General features: G+C 40.2%; 1 protein-coding gene across 1 annotated transcript in view; it reads right to left on the minus strand.

Annotated features, from left to right (window-relative positions):
- Positions 1-992: 992 nt before the first annotated feature.
- Positions 993-18,303, minus strand: part of Eif2a (eukaryotic translation initiation factor 2A) — a 34,946-nt gene continuing 17,635 nt past the window's right edge. Inside the window, exons 6-14 of the mRNA XM_021157233.3 lie at positions 16,945-17,027; positions 12,934-13,007; positions 12,659-12,803; positions 12,422-12,538; positions 9,331-9,902; positions 5,968-6,081; positions 2,768-2,884; positions 1,779-1,844; positions 993-1,371 (exon numbers count right to left, since the gene is read on the minus strand). Coding sequence (XP_021012892.1) covers positions 1,306-1,371; positions 1,779-1,844; positions 2,768-2,884; positions 5,968-6,081; positions 9,331-9,902; positions 12,422-12,538; positions 12,659-12,803; positions 12,934-13,007; positions 16,945-17,027 — 1,354 coding nt within the window. The 3' untranslated portion in view covers positions 993-1,305. The remainder of the gene's footprint in view (positions 1,372-1,778; positions 1,845-2,767; positions 2,885-5,967; positions 6,082-9,330; positions 9,903-12,421; positions 12,539-12,658; positions 12,804-12,933; positions 13,008-16,944; positions 17,028-18,303) is intronic.

The following is an 18,303-nucleotide window of genomic DNA, read 5'->3' on the forward strand; positions in this document are numbered from 1 at the left end:
ATCAAAAGAAAAACAATCCAGCCGGGCGGTGGTGGCGCACGCCTTTAATCCCAGCACTTGGGAGGCAGAGGCAGGTGGATTTCTGAGTTCGAGGCCAGCCTGGTCTACAAAGTGAGTTCCAGGACAGCCAGAGCTATACAGAGAAACCCTGTCTCGAAAAAAAAAAAACAACAAAAAAAAAAGAAAAACAATCCATAGAATATAAACAACTGACAAATTTGGCAAAACACATAAACACATCCCTAAGCACATAAAAAGAAATATGTAACAATAACAAAAAAATAATAATTTTGTTTTCTTAATTTGGCAAAAATCAAAGGCTTTATTACAGTCAATACTGATAAATAGTGGAAGAACAAATTGTCAGAGAATAATTTGGCAATGTTCATAAAAGAAAAAACCCAATATTTTATGATCCAGCAGTCACGCTGCCCTTCAGGAGACTGTCAGTGTCCACAGGAACCGAGCACATCGGCTCTGGAGTTGGACAACTTGGGTTCAATTCATTTCCTTACACTGACAGGTTTCTTTCTTCTAAAAATATTTATTTTTATTTTAGTGCATGGATGCTTCATCCGAATGTATATTTATTTGTGCATGCCTGGTGCCCATGGAGGCCAGAAGAGGATGTCAGATCCCCTGGGAGTTATAAGACATGGCTGCATGTGGTGCTGGACAGCAGACAGTGTCCTTATCCAAGCAGCCGTCTCTACTCTCCAGACCCAACAGATTCCTTAATTTTCTGGACTTAAGTTTCTTCATTTAGAAAATAGACATCATAGTAATATACACTTCATAGTTTTCTGGTAAGAATAATACATCCTGTAAATTTATAATAAAGAACTATTTACTTTTGGTTTTCTGAGACAGCGAGCGTTTCTTTGTGTAGCCATGGCTTTCCTGTAAGTCACTCAGTAGACCAGGCAGTCCTTGAATGCGCCACCACGCCCGGCTTATACAGAACTTTTTAACTGACAAACTTGAAGGCAAAAACAAATTTAAAATGTCTTTATTTGTTTACATAGGAAATACTGTTACCCATTAAAAAAAACAAATGTCTGTCAATTTATTAAGCTTATCTGGAAAAAATCATCTCTCTTTATTACATACTGACATGATACAGAATGCAGATGTAAAGTCAATTGAATAGACTTCATTAGATAATTACACATATTCAACCTTGGATAAATGGTTAAAAATATAGACTGATGTTAACAGTGGGCATATGGCAATTCCATGAACACCATGGGCTCAACAGACTTGCTTATAGTGTTTCCTGCCAACAAATTCACTTTCTGTGAGTCTTCAAACTCCCAGTTCCAAATCTTCAAGCTCTTGGAGAAGGGCTGTCTCTTTTTGAATTTTCTCCAACTAGAAACATTCCAAATAATAATGTTAAACAGGAAATAAATGCTTATACTTGATCAGATTCACTGGTAAACCAGATTAGAAAGCAGTTCTACCCGGTTTTTGTTAAGCACTCAGGGGCAATGCAGAACTGCCTTGCTGTCCCTTCCGGTGCAAGATTTCCTGCATCTACTTGCGCTTACATGTATAGAGAACAAGAGGACGGGAAAGGCCAGCCAGGGTGGTGCAGCAGGCAGGAGGAGACTCTTGTCTTCTACAGTGACAGCATTAGGACCCCTTGGGAACGGTGACTCAGCACCACAGTTTGGACCAGTGTGCATGCTTTCTTTCTCTTTCTGACTGAAGGATTGCCTATATTAAATAGGACAGGGTGCTAACGACTATGAACCGAAGGGAAAGCGAGGGCTTACCTGATTTTTTTCTAGCTGTTTCCCAGCGGCTGCCTGCTCTTTTAGCTGCTCTATGGCTTTCAGTTTCTGTGAAATCAAATGTGGGGAAGGAGAAAGAAGAAACAGTTACATTCTATTGCAGATTCTTATATTAACAACAACCATACTTCATTTCTCTAAAAAATGGTTTGCTAAAATGCAAGGATAAATTCCTGTTAAAAGTTAAATATAAAATTATAGCTTAAATACATGGGGCTGGGTAAAATAGGTTTATGCAAGTTTTTGTTGTTTAGTTATTATGTGTGGGTGTGTGGTAGCTAAGCTGCAGGACATACATGGAGGGCAGGGGAAAGCTCTGTGGAGTCTCTTCTCCCGTTCTTTTCATCTCTCTGGGGGTTTTCGGAGCAGACATGGGTTGTCAGGTTTGCATGTAATTTTTCACTGATGCTTGAGTGTCCAGGCGTGGACTCATAAGTATAACACAAATGCAGCATCTACTGCAGCATTCCACAGTGGCTGGGCAGTGTCTCTGCATTTTAGAGAAGCCTCACCCGCAGACCTGCCCTTCTTTTATGTGTGTGTTCCTTAAAAAAAAAAAACTGGAATAAAGTATCTGTTTATTTGATCTAAGGTATTTATTTCATTTAATAAATAAAGTTTTTCTTGGAGCTCATGAGCTGCTGAGGTAAATGTTCCAGGCTGGGCATGTGGCTCAGCAGGAGAGTACTTGCTTAGCATGCATGAGCGCTGGTTCACTCTCCAGTCTCACAGCCTTCCCTACACAGATGTGTCCCTATCATTCCTCATTACTTCAAAATTAAACACTTAAGTAGTTTCAGACATTAAAGATTGGTGAATGGAACTGTGCTGAGATCTTTTCTCAATTACAGTATTTCTATAGAAAGAAAACAACAATGAGCACTGTTATCAACTTCTTAAATCCCCGTTTTAAGCTCCTGAGCTCCACTCTTAATTCTCATGCACATATCTGCTTTTCATTCAAGCCTCACCTTCTTTAGATTCTTAATTTTTTTGTCTACTTCAGGATCACCCGAAGCAGACTGGGTGACTGTGTTCCGTGGTGCACTCTGTGGGACAGGAGTAGGAGCCGCATCACTTCTTGCTTCCTAAAGGAAACCAAATTTGCACATGTATTTATTCTCTCTAGGTACCTGAGACAGGCCAGTGGGTAAAGGTGCCTGCTCAAGCCGGACACCCAGTCCCACCCCAGGCCCCACATGGCAGAAGGCGTCCTGACTCCTGAGCACAGCCCGCAGGACCTGCTTCTCTCCTCCCACTCTGGGGTCTCTGGGGTCAAACGTGAGCCTGACCTATTAAAACATGTTTCCAGAGATGGAATACACTAGGTGCAAATGGGAACAATCATGTTCTAATTTCAAATTTTAGAAAAATATACTGTAATTTTCCCCTTTGAAATATAAATGGGGTAAAGATGCTTCTTGCCAAGTCTGACAGCTTGGAGTTGATCCCAGGGCCCAGCAGGTGGGAAGAGAGCTGACCCCTTAGGTCGCCCTCTGACGTCACTGTGGTGCACTTTCCTCCCAGGGAAACACCCCTCCAGGAGGCAGGGAGGAGGGAAATGGCCACAGATCTAGGAAAGCAGGACCTGAAGGTCCCTTCCAGCTTCATAAAATGAGTGAACTGCTGGATAAAGACTCTGACCAACCAGGCTAAAGAGAAGATTTTAGTCAGGGGAGCAGGCTTGTAGGTTTTATAATTCATCACCCACATTGGGGTGGGCTTTTCAGTATCTGAAAGGGAACTGCTTTTTGAGCCATTCTTGCTTCTTAGAGGTAAACCCCTTACCCATAGTCCTGTTATTATCCCCAATAAAAGGTTACTAGTCCGCCAAGTTGGACACTGGCACAACTGTTACTTTGGGCTGTTGTGGGGTCTGTTTCCTGGGCTGAAGAGGTGTGCAGCATCTTCCCAGGAAAACTCTTGTCAAGAATTCTACACATGTGTCTGTGTGTCACAGGTGCTTGCTCAGACAAGTTCAACGTTCAGAACCCACTTTAAAAGCCAGATAAACATGACAGAGAGGATGAGAGGAGACTGCAGCATCACACCCTGAGGCCCACGCAGGGACTGGCTAGCCTGGAAGATATAGCACAGTGGCAGAAACAGGGACTGCCTGTTTCAACAAGGCTGGAAGGCTGAAAGCTACACACATCCAGACTGCCACTACCCAAAACGATCAAGTGGTCCTGAGTGCATGGGATTACTAAGTATTCTTAAGAGGCTTCGTGTCCTCCACCATAGGCGGACACAAAAAGGAAGTCCTTCCCCAGAGAATGAGTCCACCAGCATCTTGCTCAGACTCCAGCCACAAGATCTGTGCGTGATAGGCTTTTATTGCTTAGAAACTATCAACCGAAGAAAGATATTTTGACCTAGTAAGTCTAAATAGACTAAAATATCTGCTGTGTCTTAATCTCTAAGATATGGTTATCCTGATCTCGTCAACCAGATACTCTTAATGCAGCTGGACACAATATTACCATGAACCAATGAATTGTATCACTATAATTTAGATCAATTATTGCAAGTACATAATGTTTTTTATTTAAATATTGTCTTAGTTAGGTTTTCATTCCTTTTCTTAACTTTCTTTTGGAGCCAAAGCCCCGCCTGGCCTGGAGCTCATTATATATCCTAGGCCAGGCTGAACTCAAACTCCGAACAACCCTCCAACCTCAGCCTCCCAAGTGCTGGGATGGCAGGTATGAACTGCCATACCCAGCTCTCTCGGTCTCTCTCTCTCTCTCTCTCTCTCTCTCTCTCTCTCTCTCCTCTCTCCTCTCTCCTCTCTCCTCTCTCCTCTCTCTGGTTTTTCGAGACAGGGTTTCTCTGTTTAGCCCTGGCTGTCCTGGAACTCATTCTGTAGACCAAGCTGGCCTTGAACTCAGAAATCCGCCTGTCTCTGCCTCCGAAGTGCTGGGATCAAAGGCGTGCGCCACCACCACCCAGCTGCTTTTGCCCTCTCTTAATACACATGTCCTTTAAGGAAAATAGACACCCCATCAAGAGTCTATAGCAGGGGGCTGGAGAGATGGCTCAGCATTTAAGAGCACTGACTGCTCTTCCAGAGATCCTGAGTTCAAATCCCAGCAACCACATGGTGGTTCACAACCATCTGTAATGAGATCAGATGCCCTCTTCTGGTGTGTCTGAAGACAGTTACAGTGTACTCATATACATAAAATAAATAATATCTTTAAAAAAATTAAAAAATTAAAAAAAAGAAGAGTCTATAGTAGGAGACACTGCACAATCCCATGGAAAGCTCAGGTTTCAAGGTCAGGTCCAGTTTGTCCTCAAGGGAGTGCTACTAAGATGTCATAGAGCCTTCAAGAGGTGGGCCTAAGAGAAGGTCTTCAGGCCACTGGGGGAATCCTCCTGAAGAGTACACTGAACTCTAGGTTTCTGCCATGATAATGCTACATGCCACCAGCCCACAGTAACAAAGCCAATCAATCATGTACTACACCCTCCAAAACTGATTACAAAGTGCTGAAGATGTAGGCCAGAGGCAAATCACCTGCCTGCCAGCCTTGGGTTCAGCCCCTAGCACCACAAAAAGCAAAATGGTGGTGGTGACTTCATGCTTATAAGGCACAGTGGTACACATTTATCCTCGACACCTAGGAGGATAAAGGAGGAGGATCATGAGTTCAAGGCCAGCCCTGTACTACAAGACAAGACCCTGTTACAGAACCAAACAGACAAATCCCTATGAGTCAAAATGAATGTTCTTTCTCCCTTTAAAACTTTATTTATTTTTTTTTAATTATATAAGTACACTGTAGCTATCTTCAGACACTCCAGAAGAGGGCGCCAGATCTTGTTACGGATGGTTGTGAGCCACCATGTGGTTGCTGGGATTTGAACTCTGGACCTTTGGAAGAGCAGTCGGGTGCTCTTACCCACTGAGCCATCTCACCAGCCCCCTTTAAAACTTTATTATCCCAGGTACCCGACTGATGTTAACAAATGCGAACAGTTACCCACTATATAAATACAATACTTAGTCCACAGGCAGGCACAAAAGAAAGCTACGCAGCTATTTATATCTATTTCCAACTTCAATTTATCACATCGTGATCATGTCTTTAGCAATATAATGGTTAAAAATGTCATGGGTTATAATTTTTTTGCTTGGGTTTGAGGAGATCAGCACTCCAAATACCTGTTTTGCAGCTTTTTTAGCTTCATGCTTCCTTTGATTTTTAAGGGCTGTTTTTGATAATGGCTTGTCACTTCCTGGATGTGGCTTCATATTCTGGGGAGGTTCCTCTTCATGCTACAGAAAATGTAAACAAGCACTTCTGAAGTGGAGTCCAAGGTTTGAAAAGCACACACAACAGCAAATTATTCACCTTTACCTGTATAAAGATGATTTTATCCCAATTACTCAAGAAACTGGAAAGGAACATTTCAAATCTGTCACTACAGTTAAATAAGGACCTCCTCATTAGCTGATAGGTATTCTCTTGTTACATAAGCCCAGGCAAAATTCACTTTTGCTCTGTAGAAACAATAAAATCTGTCTCTGGACTAGAGACATATGATTCTTTCTTTCTTTCTTTATTTTAATATTTTTATTAGGTATTTTCCTCATTGAGACATGTGATTTTTATGAGACCGAGTAACAACAGCTTCTCTGAGGTCTTTTTGATGTGATTTATAGCCTTAGGAAGTTGGTGTATTTGATATCATTAGAAAGCAGCTACCTCATTTGGTTTCTTCACACCCAGAATCCTGTGACAGATCTTCACTGGTAAAGTCAAGTTGAAAGGTTAACCAACATTGAAACAGAGTATCTCAATAGGATTTGAGAGGCTTTAAGAATTTTTTTAGTCAAGAAGGAAGGATGCTGTTTTGTTTTTGTGCAAGCCAAGAACAAGATAAACAATTTTATCTTTGAAAATGTTATCTACTTCCCTGAATACTTTATTACTAGTTTATTTAGCTTCTTTAAAAGGAACATTCCTAGGTCTCAGCTACAGTATAGACCTACATTTCTTTTTCTTTTTTTGGTGGGTGGGCGTTGGTTTTTGAGACAGGGTTTCTCTGTGTAGCCCTGGCTGTCCTGGAACACACTCTGTAGACCAGGCTGGCCTCGAACTCAGAAATCCACCTGCCTCTGCCTCCTGAGTGCTAGGATTAAAGGCGTGCGCCACCACGCCCGGCGCTTTAACTTTTTGTGGTGGTATTTATAATAGGAGACCTTGTCCTGGGGTCTTAGAAATATGGGTCTAGGGCCGGGCGGTGGAGGCTCACACCTTTAATCTCAGCACTCGGGAGGCAGAGGCAGGTGGATTTCTGAGTTCGAGGTCAGCCTGGTCTACAGAGTGAGTTCCAGGACAGCCAAAACTACAAAGAGAAAGCCTGTCTTGAAAAACCAAAAAAAAAAAAAAAAAAAAAAGAAAGAAAAAGTGAAAGCACTCATCAGCAATCTTCCCTGAATTCTGAACTACTGTTTAAAAGTATAGATGAATCTATCAATATTCTGGAAGGAGAGGAACTCATGGCCTGAAGACAATAAATGTGTTTTTATAAACCAACAGTGTTTGTGGTGGCTTGAATGAGAATGGCCCCCAGAGGCTTATATGTTTGAACACATCATCATCAGGAAGTGTGTCACTGGGGGTGGGCTTTGAGATTTCAAAAGCTCAAGTCAGCCTGCATGCTGCCATACTTCCTAGCATGCCATGCTTCCTGTCATAATGATGATGGTCTGCACCCCTGAAACTGTAATCCAGTCTCAATTACAGAGAGTTGCCATGTGCATCCTGTTTTTTTCTTCACAGCAAAAGAATACTGACTAGGACAGTATTTTAAAAATTAAGACAATTTCATATATGTATTCAGATCCATTTTGTCTAAAAAAATCAACAAATTTCTTAGTGTGAACTGGCCCTACGGGAACTGGAAAGCTGCTGAACATGTAGCTGCTCACCATGTCCTCCTGCCCACTATTGCCTTCTATCCCCAGGCTCAGCTAATTACCATCTGAATTCTAGACCTGAACCTATAAAGTGTCATGCTGAGTTATCTTTTCCAGAAATTAAACAACTGTGAATCCAATACAACAGATTCTTGCCATTGCTCTAAGTCACCATCATAAATACATGGTAGGACCTTATTGCTGAAGAGACTGCATATTTTGGTGTAGTAAATAAGAGCAATCAATCTCAAGCTGGACAGGAAGTTTCCTCCCTGCTGGGGAGCATTCACAGTGCCAGACAGTGCTATGAAGACTGTTGGGGGAGAAAAAGACATCATTGGTCTTAACTAGTACTGTATGCTGCATGGTATAATGCTGAGTTTCCAGGCAAGATGTGCCTACTGTTGCAACAGTTGCATGCCTGTTACACAGTAACTGCTTTCTGATTGGATTTGAGGCTTGTTCTACAGAAGAGAACTTCATGCCTCCCGGCCAAAAGTCCTGATAATGTTACTTTGCTAAATAGTCATGTTAGCAAATTGCCTTCTAAATTTTTATATTTATACTTATACTTATATTTATATTTATAGACCTGAGCTGCTTTCAGCTTCAGTCAGAAAAGCTTCCTTTTTCAATGGGCAGAAAAGTCAAGGGAAAGCTGCATTACTGGTCAAAGTGCTAAGAAAAACAGAGATGAAGCCGGGTGTGGTGGCGCACGCCTTTAATCCCAGCACTCAGGAGGCAGAGGCAGGTGGATTTCTGAGTTCGAGGCCAGCCTGGTCTACAAAGTAAGTTCCAGGACAGCCAGGGCTACAACAGAGAAACCCTGCCTCGAAAAACCAAAAAAAATCAAACCAAAACAAAACAACACAAAAAACAAAAAAAGAAAAGAAAAACAGAGATATTAGCCTTAAAAAGAAAATGATATCAACCCCACCCTATCACCAAGGCTCAGTCAATGAACACTGTAGAAGAGGAGTCAAAAAGATTCTAAGAGCTGGAGGATGGGGAGGAGGGCTGTGAAATGCTGTCTCCTGGTTACCACAGGGCAAATGCACTCAGGAACTCACAGTAGCTGGGGTTACCTGCAAGAGAGCAAGCTAGCATAATTTGGACAGATTTGATGGATAATTTCTAGGCCACAGCCCTTACTGAAGAGTTACTGACAACTGAAAGTTGCTAGGGAAGGCTTTCGAGGCTATGGCCATTGATAGAACTCCCATGTACTAACAGATGGCCTCATACCTATGCATGGACAGTCCATACTAAATGGACTTAGAGCAGTAAAGTTGGAGGGGGATATAAAGATAATTGGATGTGGAATCAGAGGGTGGATATAATCATATTTCATTGCAAATGTATAAAATTCAAGAATGAAGCCTGTGGTTTTTAAACTGTAAGCCTCTTTAAATTAACCTTTTTGTCAGCTTATATAAGCTGCTCAGCATCTTCATCTTCTGTGGGCCTTAGTGATCTCCCTGCAGTATATCCTACATATGCACAAAGCAACATAATGTACGGAGCAACACAAGCAAAGAGGAAAAAAAGGTCTGCAGAGGGCCACACAGAGAACCACTTTGCTCTGTGTTATTTCTTACTTACCAGCTTGGAATTGGTGACTGGCTTATTTCTTAAGGCTGGAGGTCTATAAGCTGTTGCAACTTTAGGCTCCTCACTAGGCACTTCACTTGGAACTGCTTGGTACTTTATCGTTTTTGCTGGAAATATTCCATCCAAAAATGGCTGCCAAGAAACCTGCCATAATTCTCCATTTGATGGCACATCATACTTATGCAAAAGTGAGCCAGTGTAATGCCAGATCTTATACCCATTATTAACACGTAACCTAGGAGCACATGTGGCTGTTAAGATATGCTCACCATCTGGGCACCAGGCAAAATATGTAGAATCAGAAGCCACTGGCTTAGAAATAAGCTTGTAGTTTTTAACATCCCACACTTCCATTTGTCCTCGAAGATTTCCAAATCCAGCCAGCACTAATATATGTCCATGAGGGCTATAGAAGGCCGCGTTTCGAGGACCAGTCCCAAAGTCAAACACAGGATCACACTTCAGGTTGAAAACTGTTGCTTTTGCAGGCATAAAACCATAAACAGCACAAAACTCAGTAGAATTGGAATTCCAAACTACATCATAAATGGGGCCATTTTTTGCTGGAAAAGAATATAAGACACAATTCAGCAGTTTAAAAGAAAGCCTACCAGCAGGCTCTAGTGGCATGAGTTCTTCACTCCCACTACACAGTTTATATTTTTACCTCTTCCAACCTATTATGTTAAAATATATGGCTTGGTTTTATTTCCATTTGCTTAATTATTGCTATTTTTTAATAATTAGAAGTAATTTCATTTGATTTCTGGTAGATTGAATTCTCCAGTCTCATTTTTCTTTGCAGTTATTAACTAGTCATTAGGGTAACTTGAAAAATTAAGAAAGCTTACAAAGTAAGTTCCAGGACAGCTTACAATTCTTGTGCCCATACATCCTTTGTTTGCTTTGTTATTTTTGGATTCTTCCCCTCCCCCGCCCTGAGGGAGCAGTTGGGACAGGGTCTCTTGTATTTCCAGCTAGCCTTGAACGTGCTATATAAGTGAAGATGATCTTGAATCTCTGATCCTCTGCCTCCATCTTCCAAATGTCGGGATTACAGTTATTCATTACTATGCTCAACCCCTGTCGGCTTAATTTTTTTCTTCTTACCTTAGTTAATAGATTCTTTTAATATAGAAATCTGTAATATTTATGCGTTACAAATTTATCATTTTTCGTAGTATTTTTACCTTGCTTAGAAAAATCTTTTCTTTTTTTTTAAAGATTATATATATATATATGTGTGTGTGTGTATATATATCTATCTATATCTATCTATTTATCTATCTTAGATATATCTATATGTATACTCTGGCACTGTCTTCAGACACACCAGAAGAGGGCATCAGATCCCATCACAGATGGTTGTGAACCACCATGTGGTTGCTGGGAACTGAACTCAGAACCTCTGGAAGAACAGTCAGTGCTCTTAACCACTGAGCCATCTCTCCAGCCCGAAAAATCTTTTTTTGTAATTTCAAGATTATAAAAAAGTTTTCATATATTTTCTGTTTTAAAGTTCCTTTGAAATTTTATATATAATTTTGAGGAACAATTGGAATTTATTTTGGTAAGAAAAAAATAACAAACTTATGTTCCAAATGACTAGCCAATTTTTTAAGAACCATAAATGGAATAGTCAGTATTTTCTTCACTGTTAGGTGCTAATTTTATCTATAAGTATATAGATCTACTTCTGAATATTTCTATTTGACAGTCCTTTTTCATAAGCCAGATCCAAATTCTCTTAACTAAACTTTTATATTTTAGTATCTCTTAGAATCAGAATTTCACATGTCCTAACAGTTTTCAAAATATTCCTGTGCTAATTTTTCATTATCAAATTTCAGAACAGTTTATCTAGTAAAAAAAACAACAAAAAAAAAGCCAAAAAGCACCCAAACAAAAAACCATAAGTGGCCTTAAAAATTCAAATTGTAGACCAACTAGAAGAGAAATTACAACATTTAAAAGTTGTCATTAGAGTTTAGAGTTGTGTGAGAAGAGTTTTAAAGTTTTTATCCCATAGGCCTTTAATAGCCCTTACAGTTGATCTGTTTCTTGGTACGTCTTTGTTTAAATGGCTGCTGTTTATACTGTGACTTCATTAATACAAAGACACAGAATTCAATGTCTTCTTTTGATCTATTGTATTTCCTTAGTATTTCAGGTCTCTATCTTATCTATCTTCAGTGGGAACATGGGCTTTGGATGGGAAGAGTATGGGACAGTTCTCTGTTACCCACGTTCCAGGCAATGTGAAAGGGTGAGGGAGCTGCTAGAATGGACAAACAGTACGTGGGGCTGGAGAACTGACTCACAGGTAAGAGCTACTTGTTGCTTTTGCAGAAAACCAGAGTTCAATTCCCAGCACCCAACTGTGGGTCACAACCAATGTAACTCCAGTTGCAGGGATCCGGTGCCCTCTTCTGGCCTTCTTGGGCAAAAGGTATGCACATGGTGTACAGATATCAATGTAGACAAAACACTCATATGCATACAATAAATAACCATAAAGAAATTTTTTTAGGTAAAATCACTATTAGTCTATAGTTTATTAGCTTTTCAAAGTAAGAGGTGAACTGGTAACATGTTGGATTTAATTGTTTCTGCAGCTGTTACTAAACTCAGCACATCTACTTGCTGTGGTAGTTACTGCTCAGAGAGCCACTACATCAAACCACGTCACTCACAGATTCTACTCCTACTAAACCACACTGACTGGAGTCTGTCAAAGTCAGGCTTACTTGTGAATGACATTAAGCTGCTCAATGAAGAGGAATTTTATCATCAACATTATAGTATTTGAGTTTATTCACTGGATTAAGAATTCTGACTGTATTACTTTTTCTTTTTTTGTTTTTCGAGACAGGGTTTCTCTGTATAGCCCTGGCTGTCCTGGAACTCACTTTGTAGACCAGGCTGGCCTCGAACTCAGAAATCCGCCTGCCTCTGCCTCCCGAGTGCTGGGATTAAAGGCGTGCGCCTCCACGCCCGGCTGACTGGATTACATTTTGTGACACTGAAACATTCTTTTTATCATTTTACTGTTTTAGCACAGGAAAACTGTTAGAGTACTCACGTAATTGTACCACAGCACTTTCCCCATTTGTCGCAATGTAGTGCAGTGTTTGCTCTCCATAGTAGGAGGCCCCCGTCTTGTCGACCTCTGTACTGGCTATTACCAGCACAGCAGTAGCTGTGACAGAAAAACAGTATTCAATGAGATTAAAATAAAGTTATCTATATTCCTTTATTTACACATATATGAATCCTAAATTAATATCTAATAGCAAAAGTGAAAAATTATTCATCATACCTTTTTTATTCCACAGCATTGTAACCTTATCAGCTTTAAAGAAGCTTTTATTGGCCAGTGCTGCCTGAGGTCCAGCAAAGTTGGGATACTGATATAGTCGAACAAATGAAGGGGCACCTTTACTTCCTGGGACATAAACTGCCACCTAAGATACACATGTATAAATCAGTGCTTAATTCTCAGAAGCAGGTAAACTGAGATGGATGTTTTTAGATATACTTTTTAAAAGTAGAAAAAACACATGTGCTATATAAATAAATAAAAGCAAGAATTACCTTATAAGGTTGGGTTCCAGGTGATAAATTAAAGTCATTAACTTTTTGCAAATGTAATTTATTTGCAATTGTGTCTAAAATGAGAAGAAATGAATTAGACATGGATAATAAATTAACAAAACTTATGAAGCTCTGAACTCATTATAAAAGACTAGGATAACTACAAACTCTTTATTGTAGTTTCATGTAATGAGGCAGAGCACTCCAGTAAAAATGCCAGACAGAATTAGGCTTGAATTTCATTCACTCATTTACTAGGTATGCAAACTTGAACAAGTAATAAGATAATACTAATTATTATACCACTTATTTTCTAGGAATTGACTTTAAGAACATAATGCCAAACACAAGGTATATGCTCCAATGAATTATCAATCTCTATGTTAAAGAAGTCATAGAGCCCATTAGATGGGAAAGATCGGCCTCAGCCTGCTAATGTAAACTGTGCTTATCATATAGAAATTCTGTATGAAAAATAATAATAAAGATAGCTGATCCTGATTAATCTATCCTAAGCAACAAGCATCTATGTTAACAAACAACAGTGTTACCCTAGTTAATGGGATAGAGAGCTATTCTCTATTCAGTTTCAGACGTCAGGAAGTATTCAAGTGTAGTAGCACAAGAAACTATCAAACTTGAGATTTCCCCCTCTGTAGAAAACTAGGAAAGTGGACAATAGTTTTTGTCACCTTGATACAAACTAGAGTCACTTGGGAAGACTTCTTGAGGAATTGCCTCCATCAAATTAGACTGTAGGCAAATCCATGGAGTCCTTTCTTGATTACTGCATGATGTGGGAGGACCCACCCACTGTGCTGGTGTCACTTGACTCTAGGTCCTATAAGCTGGGCCCTGGGGAGCAAGGCTGTAAGTAGAACTCTTCAGTTCCTGTCCCCTGGGTTCCTGCTTTGGTTTCATAATGGACTGGTAAACTGTAAGATAAAATAAACTCCTTCTCTAAAGTGGTCACAGGTACAGGAAGGTACAGGAAGCAAACTAGGACCCACCAAGAAGACAAATAAGCAAGCTAAGGCAAAAGCCAAGTGGGTAGAGTATCAGAAGCAGGAAAATGAAGTGCATACTATGGTGTCTATAATGACGAGATGCTGCACAGGAGCCTACATGTCTTCTTTGGCACATATGAGCAAAATTACCAATTCTTATTTAAGTATAATAAAATAACAAGTGTTCAATCACTAATTAGATGCTGTACAGATAAAAAAAAAAAACCCAGAATTATCCTTTCTTTATTCTTAGTAATTGTGTTACTGGTATTACCATTGGTATTTTTTTTCAGAATACAGTGTGGATAATGTGGAACACAGCAAATAAATACTTATGTGATTATGATATTCCCAAATCACTATCTATGATATACCAAAGAAAAAGGACTTTTTTTTTTTTTTTGGCTTGCAGAGGATCTGGGCTTACTTCCCAGCACCCTATGGTGACATTCAACCATTAGAAATTTTAGGTCCAGAGGATCAAGATGCCCTCTTCTGACCTTCACAGGCACCATGCATGTGTATCCATACATGTAGGCAAAGTAACCATACACATAAAATGAAATAAGTCTAAAGGTATTTTAAATCTTGCAACTTTTAAATGGAAGTTATCTGCATGAAGCTAAATACTACAGCCTCCAAAAAGAAAGAAAGGAGGGGGGGGGGAGGGGAGGAGAAGAGAAGAGAAGAGAGGATGGGAAAGTCTAGTTACCATGATTACTATAGTGCCATGAAGCCTTAGAGTCAAGACTATAGTCTGCAAATATTGTTTTCCATGAAAGGGACTCAGCTGGCTTAGAATATTAGCTGACTCTAGACGAATGTCAGGAAATATGTGAGATAATCCTAAAATATCTTATTATATAACAAAAACTCCACATTCAATTAGCAATTTATACAAGACTGGTAACATGTTTTTTTGTTTTGTTTTGTTTTATGCCTCTTGTTTTTTATTACATGCAAAATAATCTTATTTTCATTTGCTATAAATTTTTTTTTATTTTTAATATTTTTATTACATATTTTCCTCAATTACATTTCCAATGCTATCCCAAAAGTCCCCCATAGCGCCCCCCACTTCCCTACCCACCCATTCCCATTCTTTTGGCCCTGGCATTCCCCTATATTGGGGCATATAAAGTTTGCAAGTCCAATGGGCCTCTCTTTCCATTGATGGCCGACTAGGCCATCTTTCGATACATATGCAGCTAGAGACAAGAGCTCCGGGGTTCTGGTTAGTACATCATGTTGTTCCAACAATAGGGTTGCAGATCCCTTTAGCTCCTTGGGTACTTTCTCTAGCTTCTCCATTGGGAGCCCTGTGATACATCCAATAGCTGACTGTGAACATCCACTCCTGTGTTTGCTAGGCCCCGGCATCGTCTCACAAGAGACAGCTATATTTGGGTCCTTTCAGCAAAATCTTGCTAGTGTATGCAATGGTGTCAGCGTTTAGAAGCTGATTATGGGATGGATCCCTGGATACGGCAGTCTCTAAATGGTCCATCCTTTCATCACAGCTACGAACTTTGTCTCTGTAACTCCTTCCCTGGGTGTTTTGTTCCCAATTCTAAGAAGGTGCACAGTGTCCACACTTTGGTCTTCATTCTTCTTGAGTTTCATGCGTTTAGCAAATTGTATCTTATATCTTGGGTATCCTAAGACTGGTAACATGTTAAATTCTATGATAAGAAATAAAAACAAACTTCAAACTACAGAAAAATACAAAACAAAAATGAGTGTTTGAAATAATCTACTGCTGGCCAGGTGGGGTATAAATCTTTAATCCAGTGCTCAAGAGGCAGAAACAGGCAGATCTCCAAGTTCAAGACCAGCCTGGCAAACAATGCCAGTTCTAGAATAGCCAGGGCTACAGAGAGAAATGCTGTCTCAAAAGACAAGCAAACCAACAAATAAACATAGACCTCCCCGCCCTCCCCCCAAAAAAATAAGAAAAAAGAAACAATCTACTATAAGGGATAAAAAAGAGACTGAGAAGGAACCTAGAGACTAAAAGAAATTTGAGAGATATCAAATTGCAATATATGACAATTTCAGATCTTGAGTTTTAAAACTTAATAGAACTTTTGAAGGGTTAGAGGTCTGAATAATAATCATATTATTTATGACAATTGTGTGGCTAAGTATTAAATTGTATGGTTAAGCATGGCCCACCCTAACTTTCAGTGATATATATTGAAATATTTGTTTGGTTTTAGCTTAGAGAAATGATAATTGAATAGATGTTAGAAGACTAGCCATGGTTAACAATTATTGAAACAGAAATTCTATACAAAAAACACTTTAGGGCAGGTGTGTTAGTTAACACGTGCCTTTAATATCCGCATTTAGGAGGTAGAGGTAGGGAGATCACTGTGAGTTCCAGGTTAGCCTGGTTTATACATCTACTTCCAGGCTAGCCAGGGCTACAGATAAGTCGTCCTGGAATTTACAATGTAGACCAAGCTGGCCTCCTATTTAAGAGATCCATGCCTCTGCTTCCCAAATGTTGGGATTAAAGGCATGGGCTACCATAACTGCTATGGCACACGCATTTAATCCTAGGATTTGGGAGGCAGAGGTAGAAGGATCTCTTTGAGTTTTAAGTCAGGCAGAGCTGTATAGTTTCACACTTTCTTAAAAATTTATCAATTAAATAATTTAAAAATAAACAAATTTTAAAATTATATTTCAGAATTTCAACAGCAAGAACAAAAGAATTATAACATTTTAATAGCTATTGTCTATTACCTAATAATACAGATAACATAAAAAGAAAATATTTATGCTCTAGAATATCAGTGCCATTCAAATTTACAAAGATTTGTGCAAATAAATATAAACAACAATTATAATACATCAATTATATTTAGGATGATCCTATGATGTCACTTATATTCTTAGGAAAACTATATTCTTAGCACTAAAGACAAAACAAACAAAAAACTTTTAAAACTGTATTTTAAAGTAGATAATAAGATTATATAGAAAGTTTTTTCCATACTAAAATTGTTGTTCTCAAAGAAGTGAACTTCGTTGTTAACATTCCGGGCACAAATAATTTCATCATCTGACCAAGAAGGACACCTATGTCAAAAGAAAAAAAAAAAAGGAAAACAATAGAACCATGTTAAAGCTTATGATGTTGTTTAAGATCAAATATTTACATTATGTCTGCTACCAACAGTGTGAACAGAGTCTTATTAAATTGTTGTATCGAGACATCCGGCACCCTCCCAGTCGGAGGACAGTGACCTGCCCTGCAGGGAGCGCCATCTTGGCTCCGGGACTCCGCCAAGCTTAGTCTCTACAGGTCAGAGTGGGGACCACGGGGGCAGACGGCTTCTGGGACAGGCAGGAGCCACAGAGCCGCTGAGGCAGCACCCTTTTGGGGCCGCAGACTTCCGGCACCCTCCCAGCTGGAGGACAGAGACCTGCCCTGCAGAGAGTGCCATCTTGGCTCCGGGACTCCGCCGAACTTAGTCTACAGGTTAGAGTGAGGACCACAGAGGCAGACAGCTTCTGGGACAGGCGGGAGCCACAGAGCCGCTGAGGCAGCACCCTTTTGGGGCCGCAGACATCCGGCACCCTCCCAGTCGGAGGACAGTGACCTGCCCTGCAGGGAGCGCCATCTTGGCTCCGGGACTCCGCCGAGCTTAGTCTGTACAGGTCAGAGTGAGGACCACGGGGGCAGACGGCTTCTGGGACAGGCGGGAGCCACAGAGCTGCTGAGGCAGCACCCTTTAGGGGCCGCAGACATCCGGCACCCTCCCAGTCGGAGAACAGTGACCTGCCCTAGGATAGCAAAAACTCTTCTCAAGGATAAAAGAACCTCTGGTGGAATCACCATGCCGGACCTAAAGCTCTACTACAGAGCAATTGTGATAAAAACTGCATGGTACTGGTATAGTGACAGACAAATAGACCAATGGAATAGAATTGAAGACCCAGAAATGAACCCACACACCTACGGTCACTTGATCTTCGACAAGGGAGCTAAAAACATCCAGTGGAAGAAAGACAGCATTTTCAACAAATGGTGCTGGCACAACTGGTTGTTAACATGTAGAAGAATGCGAATCGATCCATTCCTATCTCCTTGTACTAAGGTCAAGTCTAAGTGGATCAAGGAACTTCACATAAAACCAGAGACACTGAAACTTATAGAGGAGAAAGTGGGGAAAAGCCTTGAAGATATGGGCACAGGGGAAAAATTCCTGAATAGAACAGTAATGGCTTGTGCTGTAAGATCGAGAATTGACAAGTGGGACCTCATGAAACTACAAAGCTTCTGCAAGGCTAAAGACACCATCAATAAGACAAAAAAACCACCAACAGATTGGGAAAGGATCTTCACCTATCC

Source organism: Mus caroli, unplaced genomic scaffold (assembly GCF_978045245.1).
Source record: "Mus caroli unplaced genomic scaffold, Mus_caroli_1 scaffold_3, whole genome shotgun sequence".
Taxonomy (NCBI): domain Eukaryota; kingdom Metazoa; phylum Chordata; class Mammalia; order Rodentia; family Muridae; genus Mus; species Mus caroli.